Below are 18,576 nucleotides of genomic sequence, written 5' to 3' on the forward strand. Positions count from 1 at the left end.
CCACACTTCCTGACCCCCATCCCCCACCTCGCTCTCACCTCCTGCCTGCTCTGGGGAAGGGCTGGGGGTGGTCCTGCCCTGTTACCCCAGCCAGGTGCTGGGCGCTGCACAGCAGCCGGACTCATTCCGTTGTCAGCTCAGCCCCTGCTGGCTTCATTTTCTCTTGAAAATAAAGTAATAAAACGCTGTGGCCAGGCCTGGAGCTGCTCCTTCAGGGCGGGGGGAGATGGAGGGGGAAGGTTTACAGCTCCTTATGGATTTCAATTCCCTATCCCCTGCTGTGGGGGCTTGCACTAAGGAGGGGATGAGCCCCAGCAGAGAATGATTCATTGGAGAGCACGTTGCACCATCCTCCGGGAGGAGTTTTGGGTCAAGTTCCGTGTTTTCTCGCTCATTTCACCACCCCTCCTCCCGGCGCTTACACCATTCAGCCAAAACCTCATGGATTATTCACTCACTCTCAGTTATTTCTGGGCCCGGTGCTGAAAAAATAATGAGCCGCTTTGGGAGGAGAAGCCCCAGAGGTGGTGGTGGTGGGGGGGGGCGGAACGCAGGGGGAAAGGATCACGCTGCTCGTGCTGCACTCACAGCACAGTAAGCCCTGACTCCCAAGGGTCCCCCTGCGCCCACCCAGCTCCGTGCTGGTGTTTCGAGGACCCTGTGCCCGGCACCCCTGGGGGGTCCCCACCAAGAGCTGGGGACCCGCACCCACCTTGGCTCCCGGCCAGGCTGCATCCTGGGTGAAAGCAGATCAGGAAGCAGCTGGGACGGGCTTTAGGAGCAGCGCCACAGCAACCCGCTGCTGAGCAATGGGTGCAGGGATGAAAGCCAGCTCTTCCTTTTTTGCCCGCCGAAGGCCGCCCCAGAAAACGCCGCTTCCTCCTCAAGGAACCGGCGCTCGGGAGAAAAAAGCTGAATTTTGCCTTTTGGTATTTTTATGGGGTTATAAAGTTTTTCACCGGAAGCAGAAACTTGCTGCGAAAAGCATTTGCCTATCGTGACTTGTTTTCCTCGGAAAAAAAGCAGGGATTTGGATCGGAAAGAGCCTGCAGCATGCAGGGCTCAGTGCTTCCCGGCATCTGCTCAGCCAGACGCCTGCGAGCTTCATCTGCTCCTCAAATATATTGAAACATCCCACCTTGGGCTCCCGCCATCCCCCAGCTGGGCCTGGCTTTATTTAGAAAGAGAAGAATGCTTTCTCCGCGAATCCCTCGTTCAGAAATGGGTTTCGAGGCACTTCAGCCAGCCCCCAGTGCTGGGACGAGGGCTGTCACGGTTGCTTCCCGCTGAAAGGCTGCAGCTCCAGGAATGCTCCAGGAGCCTGAAAGCACGGATTTGGGAGGAAATCCGCCGTGGCGAGTGGTTTCAGCTGGGAATGCAAGCTGCTGCTGCTCTTGACAGGGGACACCACGCGCGTCCAAAGGATAAATACGGGATCTGGGCATTTCCACAGGCGCTGAAGCTTGGGTAACCAAGCACCAGGAGCCACCAGGAGCGCAGCTGATGGGCAGCACTCTTCCATCTCCCAGCTTTTCCTGGACAGTTGTGCCCCTGGATGAGACATAACCCGGGAACTGCCCCTTCTCCTCCCTTCACCTCTCCCAGGTGTCTTCCCCAGGAGGATATTCCCATGGAGACCCTTTCCAGGCTCGTTTCCACGCAGAAGCCACCCCCTCCATCCTGCACACTGATCCGTGGTCATCGCCCCTTCGAAAACAATGCCTTGTGGGGATGTCTGACAAAAGCAGCCTTGTCCCAAGCTCCCTGCGAACCAAGGCAGAGAGCAGAGAAGTTGCTGGTCCCCCACGCGTGTGGGGATGCCAAGAGGTGGCCCCCACGGGCTCACAGTGAGGCCAGAGCAGGTGTCCCAGCTCTAGGGCCAAAGCAAAGCAAGAGGCGCTTCCAAAAGCCACTTTTGGGACACAGCCCCGCGGCTGTCCCCCCGTTGTGGGGGACACCCATTTCCTGGGGCAGGATCCCCGCCGTCCCGGCTGCTCTTCCATGCGGGGAGGAAGCGGCTGTTTTCTGGCAGAGCCAGAGCACGGTGGCCTGAGGAGGGAGGAAGGGGCCCCCTGGGTGCCCTTCGGGAGCTCTCGCCATGTGCTGTGGCTCCGTTCCCAGTCTGAGCTCTCATTTCCTATCGGAAACGACTGCATCCCCCTTCCCTTCGACAGGGGAGCAAGCCCCCCAGCTCGTGATTGTGGGTGGACTGCCATTGGCAGGGACAGGCGCACGGAGTCGAGGTGGCTGGGAGGGAGGGAGAACCCTGTAAAACACAAAAAGGTGGCAAGCAACGTTCCCTAGGACCGACAGGGTTTAGGCCGTGTGTCGTTTCACTCCCATTTGTCCTATAAGGAAAGCACCAGCCAGGGCAATGGCCTTTTCCTCTGATCACTGAAGCCCACTGCGGGCACTCGGGGCGGATTCATCTGTGGGTTTTGCAGCCTCCTTTCCCTCTGTTGGCAACGCTGCCTCATTGAGCAAGAGGGGCCCGACAGGACTTCCGCAAACAAACTTCCTCTGCGGAGCAAAGGGCAGCGGCACCGCAGCCCCCGTACTCCACCAAAACTTCCCAAGGGACCAGGAGCAGCAGCGCGAGCCAGGCTTAGTGAGGTACAGGGTGCAGGACGGAGCATGGGGTGCACGGTGGGGTGTGGGATGGCCCCGTCAGGGGGGTGGCACTCCTCACACGGACCAAGCACAGGCCCACCGCCATCCCTGGGCCTCTGCAGGTAATGGCAACCACGGTGACAGAATCCGGCGGCGTGCGGATCATCACGGAGGTCATCTCGGCCTCGGACCCGCGGGCAGCCCAGCTGGTCTCCGGCTCCATCCAGCCCACCGTGTCTTCTTTCCAAGTCAGCGGCTTCAGGAAGGCGCAGCCCAAAGTGCTGGGGGTGAGTCTGCGGCGCGGTAGGGCACATCCCCTTGCCATCGTGCTGGGATCAGGGTGGGACGCGGCTCACGGCAACGCTTATCCTTCCTGGCACGCAGGGGATCCCCTCTCTCCTGTCCTTTCCCAGACCATTCACATCGTCACCGGCATCATCCACTTGTGCTTTGGGATCATCCTGACCTGTGCGGAGATCAACAGTGCCCCTTCCCTTCCTGTGGCCAGCGGAGTCTTCTTCTGGCTCGGGGTCCTGGTACGCAAGGGCATGCTTGTGCTTCAGCCCCCTACTGCCTCACAGATATGGGGCTGGATCCCCTTGTCACGGGGGGCTCCTTGTATACCTCACATCCGCTATTCTCTCTGTGGCTGGAGAGTGGGTGAGGGCAGACCTGAACACTGAAGGGGCTCTGGGATGGGTGATGGGAAGCCGTGCCTAGCTGCTGCCTCTCTCCCTCCTCTGTTTTCCGAGCAGCTCATGGTTTCAGGGTCTCTCCTGGTGGAAAGCGAGAAAAGAGAGAACATCCTGCTGGTAAGGGCTTTGTGTCACTGCCGCACACAGCCTCCTTGAGGCGCTAAGGGGGCTGGACGGGAGACCCATCCCTGTAGGGTAACCCTTCTCGACGTGAACCCTGCAGGTGAAGGTGTGTTGCGTGGCCAATGCCGCCGTCATCCTCAGCACGCTGGTGGCCATGCTCATACACGCGGTGGCCATCACCCACAGCATCCCCGGCTGCAGCAGCAGCGCCAGCATGCCACTCCTGGTGAGGCAGGAATGGTGCTTCAGCGCCGAGACCAAGGTAGAGCCCAGGGCTGGGGGGCAGCGGGCACCGTGGGGTGACAGGCAGGGTGCTAGCTGCCTTCCTGCCATCAGGCCCTGAGCAACGGCTTCGACTCCATCCTCGTCCTCTTTGGCCTGCTGGAGTTCTGCACGGCCGTGGCGGCCCTGGCCTTTGGCTGCACTGCCATCAAGCAGCACAGTTACACGCGCATGGTAAGGGGCTCTGCTCCAGCGCCTTCTTCCCCAGCTGGCCCTGATGCTGGCCCCATACGGTTTCTTCTTCTCCCTCTCCAGGTGCTGTAGTGAAGCCCACGCTACCCCTGCTGCTCCACGGAGACGGACCACACCCAGCCCTCAGCAGCAGCCCCATGCACTCCTACAAACAAACAAAAAAAAATCCCAATAAACGCCTCTCCCCCAGCCAAGGCTTCGCGTTTCTCTGAGGGTCGGGCAGCACGTGGGCTCCAATATGGCGGCCTCCGCCGGGCCAGGGGGCGCTGCCCGCCACCAACATGGCGGCCACCGCCCGGCCGGAGGGGGCGCTGCCCGCCACCAACATGGCGGCCGCGGAGGCGAACGTAAATCGCGACTGGGCATGCGCGCAGTGGGTTGTGATGTCATCACTCGGCGCCGCGAGGAAGGCTCCGCGTGGAGGATGGAGGGGTGCGGAGCAGCGGCGGCTCCGGGCCCCGAGGGGCCTAGCGGGGAAGGCTCGGTCCCCGCTCTCTGCCAGACTTCAGCCGCGGGTCCGGTCCCTGAAGTTCTCCAGGCTGCAGCCCGCCGCAAGGCCGCCAAGAAGAAGAAGAAAGAGGCGGCGGTGGCCATCCCCCGGGGCAGGCCCAAGTCGGGTCGGGTGTGGAAGGACCCGGGCAGGAAGAGGTGGGCATGAGGAGGGGCCGCGGGGCTTCCAGGCCGCGGGGGGCTCTGAATGGCGGCCCGGTGGAGGTGAGGGCCGAGGGGTGCGGGGTTATAGAGCGGGGGTAGAGGGCTGCGGTGGGGGAGCTGCCCCACGAGGGCTTAGGGATGGTTGCCGAGGTGCTGTTGAGAACCCTGAGCTGGGGGCCAGAGGGCTGGGAGCTGTGAATGGGGGCTTGTGGGGGTCCCAGCTCCAGGAAGTTTGGGGAGGGCCCGGGGGGGGGGAGAGGGCGGAGGATGGGACTGCCTCTCCCCGTTACAGCCCCACCTACCCACCCAGGTTCTCACTGATGGTGCAGGACAAACCTCTTCGCACTTCGTGGGAACGGAAGCTGAAGGAGCGGCAGGAGAAGAAGCTTGTGCGGGACCTGGTGCGGCAGTTGCAGGAGGCGAAACAGAGGGAGAGAGAGGTAACGGGGTGCAGCGTTTGGGAGCTGGCCAGGCCCCTTCTGCATCACCCAGCCCTCTGGGGCAGCCCTCACCTTCCCTATGGTACAGTCCCACGCCTTTGCCTACATCCCAGCCCTGCAGGCTGCTGCCCTGCAGTGAGCACGAAGCCTGCCCGTTATCTGACAAGATTTCCCCTCTTGGATCCCCCCATTGTCCTGCCAGCTCCGTGCTGCGACAGTCACTTGCTGATTTGGCATAGATTCAACTCAAGCCTCGTGGAGGGTGGGGGGAGGAAAACGCTGATGGCTCAACGCTGTGTGGCAGATTCCTGCATGCATGGGCATTGCTATAGCCCTGCAGCTGCTTGTCTGGCCCCTCTGCTCCCAGTGGACTAGGTTTAAGGCTGGAGGGTGGGAGCTGCAGGGACATTCTGGTGCTGCTCCCACAGGAGAAGAAGCGGCGGCGGGAGGAGAACCTCAGAAGGCGGCTGGAGAATGAGCGGAAGGCAGAGATTGTTCAAGTGGTGAGTCCAGAACTGAATGTGGGGTTCTAGTTCGGTTCAATTCCTGCTCCAGTTCCTCCCCCTACCTCCTCCCCGGCTCTAGGGGGGCTGGGGGAGGACACTTGCAGGTCGCCATGGGATCACTCCAGGGTGACCCGTGAGGTGACAGAGCAAGGGATGTGGGGATCTGGCAGTGCTCAAAACGTGTGAGGTTTCGGTAGGGCTTCCCTACCTTGGAGAGACCTGCGGGTGGTGGGGTAAAGGGGGGTGATTATCTCTTTGTTCCTTCCCTCCCACACAAGAGCTGGGGGAGCCCGGAGACATTCCTGGGAGTTTTAGGATAAAATCCTGCCTTTCCATCTGCCTGAAAGCTGCCTCTTTCCATCCCCCCAGATCCGCAACCCAATGAAGCTCAAGCGGGCAAAGAAGAAGCAGCTGCGCAGGGTGGAGAAGCGGGACACGCTGGCCATGCTCCAGAAGGCGCCCGTGCGGTGCAGAGCAGCTGCAGAGTGAGGCTGGAGTTCTGCAGGTCCTGTTGTTCTCTGTGGCCTCAGCTCTGAATGGACAGCAGGACGGAGAAGGATCCAGCTGCTGCGTGCCCTGCCTTGTGAAACCAGGTTGTTGTCAGTGCCTGGGGCTGGACTGAGAACTGCCCAAATCTGCCTTTTCTTCATTAAAAGCGAAGAGAAATTGCTCCAGCCTCGCCTCTGGGGAGGCTGCTGTTCTTCTGGGCTCACAGGGCACCGTGGCCCCCTGCTCCTGGGGCTTCCTCTAGGAGAGGCCTTGTCCCTGAGGATGAGTGCTGGGGCAGGGGAACCTCCACTGTGCTGCAGAGCGAGCGCGCACACCGCAGCCTCCTGCCTCCCCTCTTGGGCTGGGGGACAGTGGGGAGGTGGGAGGAGGAAAAGGGCTTGGAGCTGGAAGGCCACGTCCACCTCTTCGCATTTGTGGTTAGATTCCTTGCCCTGTGAATGCCTATTTCTGCGTTTTTCCCGCTAGCTGCGTTTCCCTGCGCTCAGCTGAACGAGCAGTTGCCGGGGAGGAGCCATCCCCCAGGCAGAAGGGAGCACAGGGAGTTCACTGCCACTGCAGCGTTTGTGGATTCTCCAGCGGAGCAGGCGGAGCTCCCCACTGCCGCACCTCCCCAGCAGGGGAAGGGCTGAGGGCCCCGCCTGGGTCATCACCCGCATGGCTGCGTTCTTGCTGCTTCCTGGGTTAATGATTGCCGGGGTGGTGGGGTGCTGCCATTCCCAACGCGCAGCCCTGACCTGACGTTTGCCTGCGCTGCGGGGGTAAGAGGGGCTTGGGTTCTTTCTGCACAACGTCGGGACACGCAGGTTTTCCAACGCGGTGCGTGGGTGTGCACCTCCCTGGGCGGGGCCGTGCAGGACTCCTAGCAATCCGGGAAAGGGCTGAGCGTGGGGGCAGTGGGTCTAGGGCTCTCTGCGGCCAGCGCTGGGGAGGGAAGGGTTTCCTGGGGCTGTGCGCACGGAGCAGCGCAGCAGCGTGATGGTGCCGTGCTCGTGTCCCCAGGTGCACCATGGTGGAGGTGACGGTGACGCCGCGCTCCTCGCTGGCCGACCAGGCGGTGCAGGTGGTGGTGTGCGGGCTGGCTCCCTCGCAGCTGGTGACGCTGCGCGCCTGGCTGACGGACGAGCACGGCCAGCGCTTCCAAGCGCGTGCCTTCTACCGCTCCGACGAGGCGGGCACGGTGGACGCCGGGCGGCACGCCGCCCTGGGGGGCAACTACACCGGCGTCTGGCCCATGGGGCTCTTCTGGTTCCTGCAGCCCGACAGCCTCTTCAAGAGGCTGGTGAAGCGCGACGTGATGGGCAGCCCTTTCCTCGTCCACCTAGAGGTGTTCGATGGCCTCCGCTTGGTGTCGGGGCAGCAGGACGAGCCTCTGGCCGCCTGCACCGCCGAGCGGTGGTACGTGGGCCCTGGTGTGCAGCGGGTGCCCATCCGCGAGGGGAGGGTGCGGGGGGCCCTGCTGCTGCCGCCAGGTGAGTGTCGGGTGCAGCCCCACGGGGCCTTGGTCTCTGGGTCCCTGCCCTAGTGGCTTGGAGCTGGTGGTGGGATGGGGAGGTTCCTCCATAGGAAGCCACCCAAGGTTGGCTTTGGGCTGCGGGATGGTGGCAAGGACTGGTGGCACCCGCTTGGTGATGGGTCCTCCAGGGAAGCCCCCCAGGGCTGGGTTTGGGCTGCGGGATGGTGGCAGGGACTGGTGGCACCCTTCATGGCGTTGGGTTCCTTGCTGCCTGCAGGTCCGGGGCCCTTCCCGGCAGTGATCGACCTGTTTGGGGGTGCGGGTGGCCTCATTGAGTTCCGGGCTGGGCTGCTGGCCAGCCGGGGCTTCGCGGTGCTGGCTTTGGCCTTCTTCGCCTACGAGGACCTCCCCAAAGGCCTAACCCAGCTCGACCTGGACTACTTCGAGGAGGCCACCGAGCTGCTCCTGCGGCACCCGAAGGTGAGCGCTGCCATGCGGCGGGTGGCCCCAGCAAACGAACACGCTGGTGAGTGGGGGTGTCTGAATGACTAGGATCATCCTGGATCTGGGCATGTCCTGGTGAGGAGAGGTGTCCTGGTGGCCAGGGACGTCTTCCTTGTGACTGGGAGTGTCCTAGTGATGGGGGACACGCACCCAAGAACTAGACTGTATGTCTGAGAGCAGTGTCCCCATGGCCAGGGGATGGGGCCGTCCTGAACTTAGGGACATCCCGATGACCAGAGATGATGCCCTAGTGCACGAGGAGGTCCTGGTGACTGAGAGGTCTCCTCGTGAGCGGGGTTTCCCAGTGATCACGGCTGTCCCAGCACCATCCCATCGAGCTCTCGGTGCCACCACCCACTCCCTCTTCTCTCCCACCGCAGGTGCGAGGCCCGGGCCTGGGCGTCATTGGCGTGTCCAAAGGGGCTGAGGTGGCTCTGGCCATGGCCGCCTTCCTGCCGCAAGTGGTGGCCACGGTGTGGATCAACGGCACGTCCTTCCTGTACGGCAACCCGCTGCTCTACAAGGGCCTCCGCATCCCTTCCATCCCCTACCAGACCGAGCGCATGCTCTTCACCGAGCTGGGCGCCGTGGACAACTCGGCCATCTTCGCCGACCCGCGCGACCCAGCCTGCAGCGCCTCGGCCATCCCGGTGGAGAAGATCCAGGGCAAGGTCCTCTTCGTGGTGGGTGAGGCCGATCGCAGCTTCAACAGCAAGCTCTTCGCCCAGCTGGCCACCGCACGCCTGCCGCAAGACGCCTACCGCCTGCTGTCCTACCCGGGGGCCGGCCACCTCATCGAGCCCCCCGGCTCGCCCCTCTGCAGCATCTCCACCCTGCGGGGCACCCCCCTGCCTGTGGTGTGGGGCGGAGAGCCCCAGCCCCACGCCAGGGCCCAGGAGCACTCGTGGCAGGAGATCGTGGAGTTCCTGGAGCTGCACTTGAGCCCCGCTCCTGCCATCAAGCTGTGAGCTTGCTCAATAAAGGTGGTGGGTGCACCAGAGGGCACGCTGGGAGATAAGGAGTCTTGTTGGAGATTAATTAGGCCCTTTGCCCCGGGTGTGAGTGTGCTGGGCAAGGAGCAGCAGCAGTCACGTTTCCTGTACCAAGCGCCGGGTGTGGGTCTCTCGGGGTGGGATTTCACATCTGGGATTGCTCTCCGAGAAAAGGGAGAACTGAGCCCGAGTCTCGTTGAGACGTCTGCTCTTCCTGGCTCAGAAATGGTCCCTTCTCCTCCCGTGAAAGGTGAATGTTGCCCCATGGGTGCGTAGCTGGGGCTTGGTGGCTGAGCTCCAGGGCTCCTTGGGTCTGCGTAGGTGAGGGGCAGGTCTGGAGCTGGCTGTGACCCCGAGGCCGGTGCTGGGGTCAGGTGACAGAATTTAAGCTTCACTAAGGGCAGGACCCAGAAGAGAAACTGGGGCTGGTGCAGGGGGGGAGTGCCCAGTGGGAACAGATGAAATGCTGCTGTCAGCAGCGACCTGAGAGGAGCGAGGTCCTTCCTAGCCCCGGGGAGCACCGGAGCAGCATGGACTGACCACTGAGCTGAGGGGTGGCCAGGGACCCCTGTGCCCTGCTGGGAGCAGCAGTCTCAATTCCCCATTTGCAGGAGCATTTCCCCGAGCCCATGACAGCTGTGGGGCACCGTGATCTCCAACTAACTTTCGCTTCCCCTGCGGCACCATGAGTGGGGCAGAGTGACCTGGGTCTGTGCGCGGGGGCACCCCTGGCCGTGAGAGCGCTCGGGGCAGCCGACCTGGTGGAAGATGTCCCTGCTGTAGGGCTGCTCTGCAAACCCCTTGGCACACTCCCACGGCCAACAGGGAGCCAGATGCCGTGCACCGTGCAGGTGTGGGGTCTTACGCCGGCCCAGTGCTGCTTCAGCCCCATTTCTTGGTCCGGCACCAGGGTCTCAATTCCCCATTTGCGGGACACGGGGCACGCCGTCCTTCCGACAGCTTTCGCTTCCCCCCCCCCCTACATCGCTCCACCGACGCCTCGGTCATCTGACCGCAGCCCAGGTATAAATGGGGCAGCCCCACAGGACGCTCCATGCTGTGCTCGGCGCCGAGATGGCCTGGAGCTGCTCCCTGCTGCTGCCTCTGCTGCTGCTGCTGCCCTCAGGGCTGCCCTCTGCCCTGGCACTGCTGCGGTACCGTTATGACTGCGGGGACTTCGGCATGCAGCTGCTGGCGTACCCCACGCACGGCCGCACCGTGCGCTTCAAGGTCCTGGGTGAGTGACGGGCGTCCCCTGGCATTACCAGGGCTGTGCTGGGACGGGGCCAGCCTCACCGTGCCGGTGTCCTCGCAGACGAGTTCGGCACCCGCTTCGAAGTGGCCAACTGCTCCATCTGCCTGCACTGGCTCAACGCCGGGGAGGACGGCGGGCTCGTCTTCTCGGCCGGCTACGAGGGCTGCCACGTCCTGGTGAAGGTGAGGCCGTGCTCGCTCGTGGGGCGCCCAATGGGGTGGGACGGGGTGACATCTCCTGCTTCCCCTTGCCACAGGGTGGCCGCTACGTGCTGCGGGTGCAGCTGGAGGAGATGCTGCTCGGTGGGGTGGTGGCTGCCTCTTACGAGGTGAACATGACGTGCCCGCGGCCGGCTGGCTATGAGGTCCTCAGAGATGAGAACGTGCACGGCCACCGCCAGCCCGACCGGGGCGACGGCGCCCTGACAGGTCACGGTGTCGGTGCCCTCGTCCCCCGGCCACGGCCCGGCCTCCTGCAGCACTTGGCCCATTCTGCCCTGGCCGTCCCCCGCCCCCACGTGCCCCCCAGAGCCCCCCTGGAGCAGGGCCACCCTGTGGCACACGCTCAGCCCGTCCTGGTGCACCCGGAGCTGCAGCACCAGCCTCAGCCCGGCGTGGGGCACCCGAGACCCCCGCCCCAAAACCAGCCTGGGCTGATCCACGCTGGTGGTCAAACCCAGATGGGTCTCATTCATCCAGGTCTTCAGTCCCAAAACCAGCCTGGGCTGGTGCATGCTGGAGGTCAAATCCAACCGGGTGTCCTTCGGCCAGCTCTTCAATCACCAAACCAGCATGGATTAACAAGGCCAGGGAGCGAAACCCATGCGGGTGTCCTTCGCCCAGGTCTTCAGTCCCAAAGCCAGCATGGATTAGCGCACCCAGGGGGTCAAACCCAACCAGGTGTCCTTCGCCCGGGTCTTCAGTCCTTAAACCAGCAGGGATTAACACAGCCAGGGGGTCAAATCCAACAGGGTGTCCTTCGCCCTGGTCTTCAATCCCCAAACCAGCATGGATTAGTACACTCAGGGGGTCAAATCCAACAGGGTGTCCTTCGCCCGGGTCTTCAATCCCAAAACCAGCATGGATTAGTACACCCAGGGGGTCAAATCCAACCAGGTGTCCTTCGCCCTGGTCTTCAGTCCCCAAACCAGCATGGATTAACACGGCCAGGGGGTCAAACCCAACACTCTGTCCTTCGCCCAGGTCTTCAGCTCCAGAACCAGCCTGGGCTGGTGCACGCCGGTGGTCAAACCCAAGCAGGTCTTTTTCACTCAGGTGTCCAGCCCCCAAACCAGCCCAGCCTAGTGCAGCCTGGGCTGCAGCCTGGCTTGATGCACGCCAGCACTCATACCCAAGCAGGGTTTGTCCGCCCGGGCCTGCAGCCCCAAAGCCACCCGGGCTTGCATCTCTCCAGCCTCCAGTCCAACGCCCAGGGCAGCCTCCTGCGCCCCAGCCTCCAGAATCAAGCAGGACTGCTGCAACACAGCCAGCCCCGACCCGGGCTGCTGCGCCCAGGGCTGCCACCACGGCCAGGATTTGTGAGCTCAGGGCTGCAGCCCCAAGCCCATCCGGGGCTGCTACATCCCACGGCTCTCTTCTACCCCTCGGCGGGGGCAGGTAAGTGGATGGGGTGGGGATGTACCTGTGCCTGGAGACCTGAAGGGTGCTGGGAGTGGGCAGGGGGTATTTGAGGAGGTGGGCAGGGTGGGCAAGGGGATGCTTGGGGTGGGCTACGGGTGCTGGAGCAGGAGAATGCTGTGGTCAAACAGGAAAGTGTTTGGGAGGAAGGAAGGGTGGGCAGGGGTATGTTTGGGGTTGGGTGGGTGGATAGTCGTGGTGGGCTGGGGGATGCTTGGAGTGGGCAGGATGAATGGGGAATGCTTGGGGAGGGGAACGCTCTGGATTAATGGGGATGCTTGGGCAGGAGAGTGAGCAGGGGGTGCTTGGTGTGGGCAGAGGGATGCTTAAGGCTGGAAGGAGATGCTAGGGGAGGAGGATGCCGTGGTTTGACGGCGATGCTTGGGCAGGAGGGCGGGTAGGGAGATGCTGCAGGTGGGCGTGGGTGCTGCTGAGTGCTCCCCGCCCCCAGGTGAGCCGCTGACTCGGGAGCAGTGCCAGGTAGCAGCGGGGCGGCTGTCCTGCGTGTCCCCTCCGGGCCGTGACGCCTGCCTGCAGGCGGGCTGCTGCTTCGACGACACGGACCGCGCGACGCCCTGCTATTACGGCAACACAGGTAGGGGCTCAGCAGCGGGCCGCCCGTCGCTCCCCATTGCTAACTGCGGCATTTACCTGCCCCTCTGCGTGCCGCAGCCACCGTGCAGTGCCTGCCCGAGGGCCGCTTCGTGCTGGTGGTGCCGCGGGGGCTGTCGGCGCAGCCCTACAACCTGGATAGCGTGCGCCTGGCCAGCACCCAGCCCGGCTGCCAGCCCGCACAGGCCACCGACGCCTTCGTGCTCTTCCACTTCCCCGTCACGCAGTGCGGTACCACCGTGCAGGTGAGGGTACAGCCCTGTCAACCCATCCTCTCCCCGCCCCAGCAGCCGAGTGGGAGCCTGACCGTTGTGTCCCCCCCCCGCCCTCCCTCCCCACCCAGGTGATCGAGGACCGGCTGGTCTATGAGAACCAGCTCATCTCCACCATTGATGTCCAGTCAGGGCCCCGTGGCTCCGTCACACGTGACAGTGTTTACATGTAAGGGGACGTTGGTTGGTGGGGGGGGTGTGGGGATGCTCACGGCGCCGCTCACCCCGCTGCCCGCGCCACGCAGCCTCCACGCCCGCTGCATCTACAACGCCACGGAGCTGCTGCCCCTGAGCCTGGAGGTGGCCGTGCCCCCCACTGCTGCCCCTCTGGCACAGCCAGGGCCGCTCCAGCTGCAGCTGCGCATCGCCACCGGTGAGCCAAGCCCTGTTCTCCATCCCTGTGCACCCCCCCACCTTCCCACTAACTTCCATCTCCGTATCTCCCATCCCCACGCCCTCCGTCCTTCTGCCCCCCGTTCCCACATTCTCCATCCCTGCACTCCCCCTCCTCCTATCTTCCACCCCCGGCCCTGTGCCCTGCTCAGCCTCAAACCCTCCCGCAGACGAGAGCTACAGCTCCTACCACCCCGACGCCGACTACCCGCTGGTGAAGGTGCTGCGGGACCCCATCTACGTGGAGGTGCGGCTGCTGCAGAAGACCGACCCCAATCTGGTGCTGGTGCTGCACCAGTGCTGGGCAGCCCCCAGCACCAGCCCGGCAGCCGAACCCCAGTGGCCCATCCTGGTGGACGGGTGAGCGGGTGGGGAAGGGGTGGGCGGCGGGGCTCGCTTACGCTGATGCATGTTCTTTTGTCATCCCTCAGGTGTCCCTTTGCTGGGGACAACTATAGGACGCAGCTGGTGCCGGTGGGACCCGCCACGCTGCAGCTGCCCTTCCCCAGCCACTACCAGCGCTTCGCCATCTCCACCTTCGCCTTTGTGGACACCCCATCCATGGCTGTGCTGGAGGGAGAGGTGAGGCAAGGCGGGGGGGGGGGGTGTCCTACTGCTCAGTGAGACACCGGGTGTGACGTGGCCCCGTGTCCCGCAGGTGTACATCCAGTGCAGCGCCTCGGTGTGCCACCTGTCGCAGCCCGAGCCCTGCCGGCCCTCTTGCCAAGTGGCCGTGCCTTCCCGTAAGTGGGGCTGCACCGGGGGCAGGGCCCTATCTCCTCTTGCTTTTCTTAAGCCAACCCCTGTGCCCCTCTCTCCCCAGGGGCTCGACGAGCTGCAGGGGACAGGAAGGCAGCGGGCACCTTGGGCACGGTCACCTCCCGGGGACGCATCGTCTTGCCCAAGGGTCCTGCAGTGGGGAGACGCTAAGCAGGTGCCCCTGCCTCCTCGCTCCCCCTCTGGGTCAGGACGGAACCTCACCGCTCTGCGGGTGGGAGCAATAAATGAGTGATTGGCAAAGACCGGTGGTGGCATTTGTGGGTGCGACGTGGGCTGAAGGTGGGGACGGGAGGGATGGAGCCTCAGCAGAACCACGTCTGTCCTGGCCCCCCTGCACCCCGGCCCCCACCAGGCTGAACAAGGCTGTGGTGGAATAGTTCTTTATTTCTGTACTGAAACTAGGTAACTCCTTACAAAACCGCACAGCCCCCCCCCCACCCCCCATTCCTCCGTCACAAGTATCCACTGGGGGTATGGGTGGAGTCTTTCAGTGCATCACTTACAGCCACAGAAGAGAGTCTAAAGCCAGAGGGACCAACACGAAGCTGGAAAAGAAAACTAAAACAACAAATCCGGGAAGCACGGGGAGGGCGACATCCAACTAACTCGCCCCTCCTCCAACAGTTACAGCAAGGAAATCTAAAGGAGAAAGGAAACCCTTCCCACCTGACCCCCCCCACCCCCCCCGCCCCAAACCCCAGCGCCGCAGTGAGCGCTGCCAGCCCCACACCCGAGGCTACAGGCTGTAGAACTTGAGGCTGCGGTCCATGCCCGTCGAGGCGATGAACTTGGCGTGGTGGCCAAAAGCCACCCCCGTGGTGAGGCCGCTGTGCTCTGCAGAGGGAAGACAGCGTGAGGTTAGGTCACGAAGAGGCAGGGTGGGGGGCTTCCCGTGCCCCTTCCCCCCCCTCCCCCCCCTTCCCGCAGCCCCGCACCGGTGAAGTGGAGGATTTCTGTCCACTGCTTGCAGATGTAGATCTGGACGTCTGTGCCGCCCAGTGCCAGGTAGGTGCCGCTCTGGTCGAAGATGAGAGACTTCACCTGGGGAGGAGCAGAGGAACAAAGCTTCAGGCCGGGCCCAGGAAGCGCCAGAGGCTCGCGCAGAGCAAAGTTAGCAGGGCTAGGGTGGCCCACAGTGGGAGAAGGGAAAAGGCAGCCAACGCACCTCGAAGTTATTGTCCAGCTGCAATGTCTTGAAGTTCTTCAGTTTACGCAAATCCCAGAGCTTGACGGAGGAGTCGTCTGCAGCCGTGGCCAGGTAGTAGCCGTTCTCAGAGAAGGCGATGCTGGTGATGGGGCCAGAATGCCCCGGGAAGTTGGCCACGTTGGTGCGTTCCTGGGGGCAGGAGGGTCAAATGTGAGCCTCCAGCACGCTCTGCCTCCCCGGGGCAGCAGCTCGGCCAGGAGAGAGAGAGCAGCCCCAAAGGACAGAAGAATTTGCACATGGCCGGAGAAGCAAGGATGAGGAAAGCCACAGGGCTGTCACTTCAGGGGGCACACAAAGCTCTGTGCATCAGAGCCTGCAATTTGCCACTCTCGGTGCGGCTCAGCCGATGGCAATCGGTACCATCAGTCTGCCCCAGAGGCCAACAAGGGGCTGCACAGAACATGATAGCAAGCAACAGCAGGAGCTGCTGCTGTTTGGAGCTACAGCGTGCGGGTTGGGCAGAAAGCAGAGCACAGCACCCACAGCCCAACTCCTGCGTGCCCAGGGCCAGCCCTACCTTCAGATCCCAGATCTTGATCTGAGAATCCATTGTCCCCGTTCCAAAAATGAGCCCATCGGGGTGGAACTGGGCACAGGTGAGAGCTGCGGAGACAGGGAGATAGACGAGGGTTGGGGAGGCTCTGTCCTTTGAGAACCCTGCTACCAGGAACTCCCAGGGGGAGAAAAATTCCCCTCTGCAGGGTCACAAGAGCCCCACAGCGTGGCTACTCTCGGCCTTACCACAGCCAGAGCTCTCATCTGTCACCTTGGTGAGGACACGGCCTGTCTGGATGTCTGAGAAGGCCCAGTACTGGAAGAGACACGCATGGCATTGAGCACGCAGCCACCAAGAAGGGTGTCCACGTGTTCTGTGCCCAGGCTGCCTCTCACCTGGTCATCAGAAGAGCTCAGAAGGTAGTCACCCGTGGCATGCAGGCTGAGCCCCGTCACGGAGCCCTCATGGGCACGGACAACCTGCACGCAGGAAGCGTTGGGCACAGACCAGATCCGAATGGTGGCATCCGGAGAAGCTGAGAACACCAAATCCTAGAGAGGGATGAAGCAGGAAATTTAACACCACAACAGTGCCACGCCTCTGTCCTCGAGCTCCCTTCCAGGCAGGAAGGGAAAGCTTGAAGTGGGCAGCATCACACCTGCGAGGGGTGGAACACGACACTGGTGACCTTCTTGGAGTGGCCCTTGAGCGTTGCCAGGATCTGCTCTGAGCTCTTGTCAAAGACGATGACGTTTTTATCAGCCCCGCCTAGCAAACAAAGCAGGGAACTATCAGAGATGGGGTTTGTGGCTGGCCGAGATCAACATCCACCTGCTGTTCCTGGGGATCTCTGTCCCGAGAAGCTTTGCTATGAGCCAAGAAAATTCCTTACGCCCCTTTGTTCACTCCAACCTCACAAAATGTCAGAGAAAGGGCCCCATCCCCAGGCAGCTGAAGCCTCTCTGCTGACAGTGAAGACCCCAGAGCGTGGAGGCGGCTCCCTTACCGGTGAGGATCTTGTTGGTGTCGGAAGGACAGAGGTCCAAGGCCAGGATCCCCGGGATGCTGGCGCTGTGCAGCCCCTGTGCGAGGCAGAAAGAGGCCAGGTTGGTGCCACAAACCCCAACCAAGTGCCCCAAAGGGAACCCAAAGGGTGTTGCACGGAGCTTTGCTGGAAGCCTGTGCCACCTCCACTCCAGCACTGGTCCCCGTGGAGAGAGCCACGACCCTCCTGGCTCTGACCAGCAGCAGAACTGTGGCTTTGGACACTGCCCAGCAACAGAGGGTGAGTTTTTGAGAGCACTGTGGCACTCACCACGTGTGAGGCAACCTGCCGGTACTTGCTGAGCTCCTCCGGCTTCACCAGCTCCTCTGGCACCGTCTTGCCCCTCTACAAACAGAAAACGCAACCGTGCCACATCCTGATCGCTGTGGTATCTCGAAAGTGAAATGTAAGTGTGAGATGCGGCCGCTCACCTTCTTGCGCTCTGTGGTCAGCACAGTGGCTTTGTCTTGAAGCTGCAAAACACCACAACGGTGGTTACAGCCAAGCTGGGCTCCCCCAGCAGCAGGACAGGAAGCAGCCGAGGGCTGCAGCAGCACAGGTAACCCAAGTCCTTACCTTCTGGATAATCTCAGGGGTCATACCCGCAAGCTCACCCAGGTCCATGGACTCGCCAGCTCCCTGCACGGGGTGGAGAAGGGCTCAGTTACACGCGGGCAGGAAACAGAAGAGACACGTACACAGCGAGGTAGCAGAAACTCACCGCCACATTGGGCTGTGAGGACGGCACCGCCTGGGGCACGATGAGGCCGGCCTGCGGTTTCAGCGTGGCCAGAGCTGCAGAAGCACAGAAGATCTATGAGCTCCATCCCCTCCTCTGAGCTCCATCCCCTCCTCTGAGCTCCATCCCCTCCTCTGAGCTCCATCCCCTCCTCTGAGCTCCATCCCCTCCTCTGAGCTCCATCCCCTCCTCCTTGAGTTTTGCAGCCCCTCGCATCCGAGCTCAGCTCACCTTCTCTGGCAGCAGTGACCTCCTTGGTGAGACGGGCGATGACGCGGCAGGCGGCATCGTGCTGGTACAGCGCGTGGGACAGCTCCTGGCGCGTGGTCTGCAGCTGCTGGCGCAGCGTGAAGCTGTGCAGCATGACGGCATCCTACCGGGACACCGGGAGCGGGGGGAGGGGGTCAGGTGGAGACACTCAGCCCCGCACCCCCTGCTCTCTGCCACTTACCCACTCATCCTGCAGCGCCTTCAGGATGGCCGGGATGCTGGTGGCCGACGGCGGCTTGGGCCGGATGGGATGGGCGACTGCAGAGAGATGCCACCCTCAGCTCCTTGTCCTTCCCCACCGCCCCTCGTGTGTCCCCCTCCCTCCCCCCCCAGCTCGGGGCCGGGCTCCCGGTGCCCCCCGTGCCCTCCCACCCTTGATATCGATGAGCTGCTCCTCGGACAACGGCTGGTTGTTGACGGGGTCGGTGCCGTTCTCCGCGATGTATTTCTCGATCAGCCGCCGCTCGTACACGTGGTTGGACACCGGCGACACGCACGGGTGCTCGGGGACCTCGTTGGAGACTGCGGGGACAGCACAGGGTCAGCACAGCGCAGGTCACGGCGTGCTCCCCACGTCCCCTCGCCGCCGCGCCCCCCTCCCCCCACCCCGGGCCACCCCGCGCTCACTGGAGCAGATGAGGGCCATGATGGGCCCCGCGCTCCGCTTCCGGCCGCTTCTGGTTCCGCTTCCGGCTCCGCTCGGCCTCACCGACGCTCGGAGCGCTTACGCGCGCTCCGCCGAGGCGCCCGCCGGAAACGGAAGTGCTCCCGGCTTGCCCCGCGCCAGCGCGCCCCTCCCCGGCTCACCCACCCCGCGCAGGACTACAGTTCCCATGATGCCCCGCGGCGGCGCGCTCGCGGCAGGTCCGGCTAGCGCGGTGCGGCCCGCCCTGCCCCGCAGCGCCCCCG

The 18,576-nt window shown here is 63.3% G+C and overlaps 5 protein-coding genes across 6 annotated transcripts; 4 read left to right on the forward strand and 1 right to left on the reverse strand.

The window, feature by feature from the left end:
- Positions 2,471–4,091, forward strand: MS4A15 (membrane spanning 4-domains A15). The gene is made up of 7 exons (XM_021401192.1): positions 2,471–2,613; positions 2,733–2,897; positions 3,024–3,146; positions 3,366–3,422; positions 3,529–3,690; positions 3,765–3,884; positions 3,966–4,091. The coding sequence occupies exons 2-7, from the start codon at positions 2,736–2,738 to the stop codon at positions 3,972–3,974; spliced, it is 633 nt and encodes a 210-aa protein (XP_021256867.1). The 5' UTR covers positions 2,471–2,613; positions 2,733–2,735; the 3' UTR covers positions 3,975–4,091.
- CCDC86 (coiled-coil domain containing 86) lies at positions 4,293–6,172 on the forward strand. Its single transcript, XM_021401194.1, has 4 exons — positions 4,293–4,550; positions 4,867–4,996; positions 5,425–5,499; positions 5,872–6,172. Exons 1-4 carry the CDS (start codon positions 4,327–4,329, stop codon positions 5,989–5,991), a joined length of 549 nt encoding a protein of 182 aa, XP_021256869.1. The 5' UTR covers positions 4,293–4,326; the 3' UTR covers positions 5,992–6,172.
- LOC110400838 (acyl-coenzyme A amino acid N-acyltransferase 2-like) lies at positions 6,321–8,982 on the forward strand. 2 transcript variants are annotated; one of them, XM_021401108.1, is made up of 5 exons: positions 6,321–6,770; positions 7,012–7,153; positions 7,268–7,481; positions 7,743–7,945; positions 8,350–8,982. In XM_021401108.1, exons 2-5 carry the CDS (start codon positions 7,019–7,021, stop codon positions 8,935–8,937), a joined length of 1,140 nt encoding a protein of 379 aa, XP_021256783.1. In that variant the 5' UTR covers positions 6,321–6,770; positions 7,012–7,018; the 3' UTR covers positions 8,938–8,982. The 2 variants fall into 2 exon arrangements, with proteins under 2 accessions (XP_021256783.1, XP_021256782.1); XM_021401107.1 differs by having other exon boundaries at positions 7,012–7,481.
- ZP1 (zona pellucida glycoprotein 1) lies at positions 9,111–14,152 on the forward strand. Its single transcript, XM_021401088.1, has 11 exons — positions 9,111–10,198; positions 10,277–10,398; positions 10,473–11,832; positions 12,305–12,448; positions 12,526–12,710; positions 12,809–12,906; positions 12,983–13,110; positions 13,301–13,490; positions 13,562–13,712; positions 13,789–13,873; positions 13,954–14,152. The coding sequence occupies exons 1-11, from the start codon at positions 9,991–9,993 to the stop codon at positions 14,058–14,060; spliced, it is 2,778 nt and encodes a 925-aa protein (XP_021256763.1). The 5' UTR covers positions 9,111–9,990; the 3' UTR covers positions 14,061–14,152.
- PRPF19 (pre-mRNA processing factor 19) lies at positions 14,275–18,455 on the reverse strand. The gene is made up of 16 exons (XM_021401101.1): positions 18,295–18,455; positions 18,040–18,189; positions 17,849–17,925; positions 17,629–17,770; positions 17,380–17,453; positions 17,235–17,297; positions 17,090–17,131; positions 16,929–17,003; positions 16,620–16,695; positions 16,272–16,381; positions 16,009–16,164; positions 15,859–15,928; positions 15,635–15,720; positions 15,076–15,246; positions 14,846–14,951; positions 14,275–14,744 (listed from the first exon to the last, which is right to left on the reverse strand). The coding sequence occupies exons 1-16, from the start codon at positions 18,311–18,313 to the stop codon at positions 14,647–14,649; spliced, it is 1,515 nt and encodes a 504-aa protein (XP_021256776.1). The 5' UTR covers positions 18,314–18,455; the 3' UTR covers positions 14,275–14,646.

The sequence above is a fragment of the Numida meleagris genome, chromosome 6, assembly GCF_002078875.1.
Source record: "Numida meleagris isolate 19003 breed g44 Domestic line chromosome 6, NumMel1.0, whole genome shotgun sequence".
Taxonomy (NCBI): Eukaryota; Metazoa; Chordata; class Aves; order Galliformes; family Numididae; genus Numida; species Numida meleagris.

Excerpts from the sequence above, each read along its gene's own strand:
- ZP1 (XM_021401088.1), top strand. The coding sequence starts at position 9,991 with ATGGGGCAGCCCCACAGGACGCTCCATGCTGTGCTCGGCGCCGAGATG. Across the intron at positions 10,399-10,472 it reads GCTGCCACGTCCTGGTGAAG|GGTGGCCGCTACGTGCTGCG; the intron begins GTGAGGCCGTGC and ends CCCTTGCCACAG. Across the intron at positions 13,491-13,561 it reads TGGCCCATCCTGGTGGACGG|GTGTCCCTTTGCTGGGGACA; the intron begins GTGAGCGGGTGG and ends GTCATCCCTCAG.
- LOC110400838 (XM_021401107.1), top strand. The coding sequence starts at position 7,019 with ATGGTGGAGGTGACGGTGACGCCGCGCTCCTCGCTGGCCGACCAGGCG. Across the intron at positions 7,482-7,742 it reads GGCCCTGCTGCTGCCGCCAG|GTCCGGGGCCCTTCCCGGCA; the intron begins GTGAGTGTCGGG and ends TGCTGCCTGCAG. Across the intron at positions 7,946-8,349 it reads TGCTCCTGCGGCACCCGAAG|GTGCGAGGCCCGGGCCTGGG; the intron begins GTGAGCGCTGCC and ends CTCCCACCGCAG.
- MS4A15 (XM_021401192.1), top strand. The coding sequence starts at position 2,736 with ATGGCAACCACGGTGACAGAATCCGGCGGCGTGCGGATCATCACGGAG. Across the intron at positions 3,147-3,365 it reads TCTTCTGGCTCGGGGTCCTG|CTCATGGTTTCAGGGTCTCT; the intron begins GTACGCAAGGGC and ends TTTTCCGAGCAG. Across the intron at positions 3,423-3,528 it reads AAAGAGAGAACATCCTGCTG|GTGAAGGTGTGTTGCGTGGC; the intron begins GTAAGGGCTTTG and ends TGAACCCTGCAG.
- PRPF19 (XM_021401101.1), bottom strand. Across the intron at positions 17,771-17,848 it reads AGGCGCTGCAGGATGAGTGG|GATGCCGTCATGCTGCACAG; the intron begins GTAAGTGGCAGA and ends GTGTCCCGGTAG. Across the intron at positions 17,004-17,089 it reads TGACCACAGAGCGCAAGAAG|AGGGGCAAGACGGTGCCAGA; the intron begins GTGAGCGGCCGC and ends TTCTGTTTGTAG.
- CCDC86 (XM_021401194.1), top strand. The coding sequence starts at position 4,327 with ATGGAGGGGTGCGGAGCAGCGGCGGCTCCGGGCCCCGAGGGGCCTAGC. Across the intron at positions 4,997-5,424 it reads CGAAACAGAGGGAGAGAGAG|GAGAAGAAGCGGCGGCGGGA; the intron begins GTAACGGGGTGC and ends CTGCTCCCACAG. Across the intron at positions 5,500-5,871 it reads AGGCAGAGATTGTTCAAGTG|ATCCGCAACCCAATGAAGCT; the intron begins GTGAGTCCAGAA and ends CCATCCCCCCAG.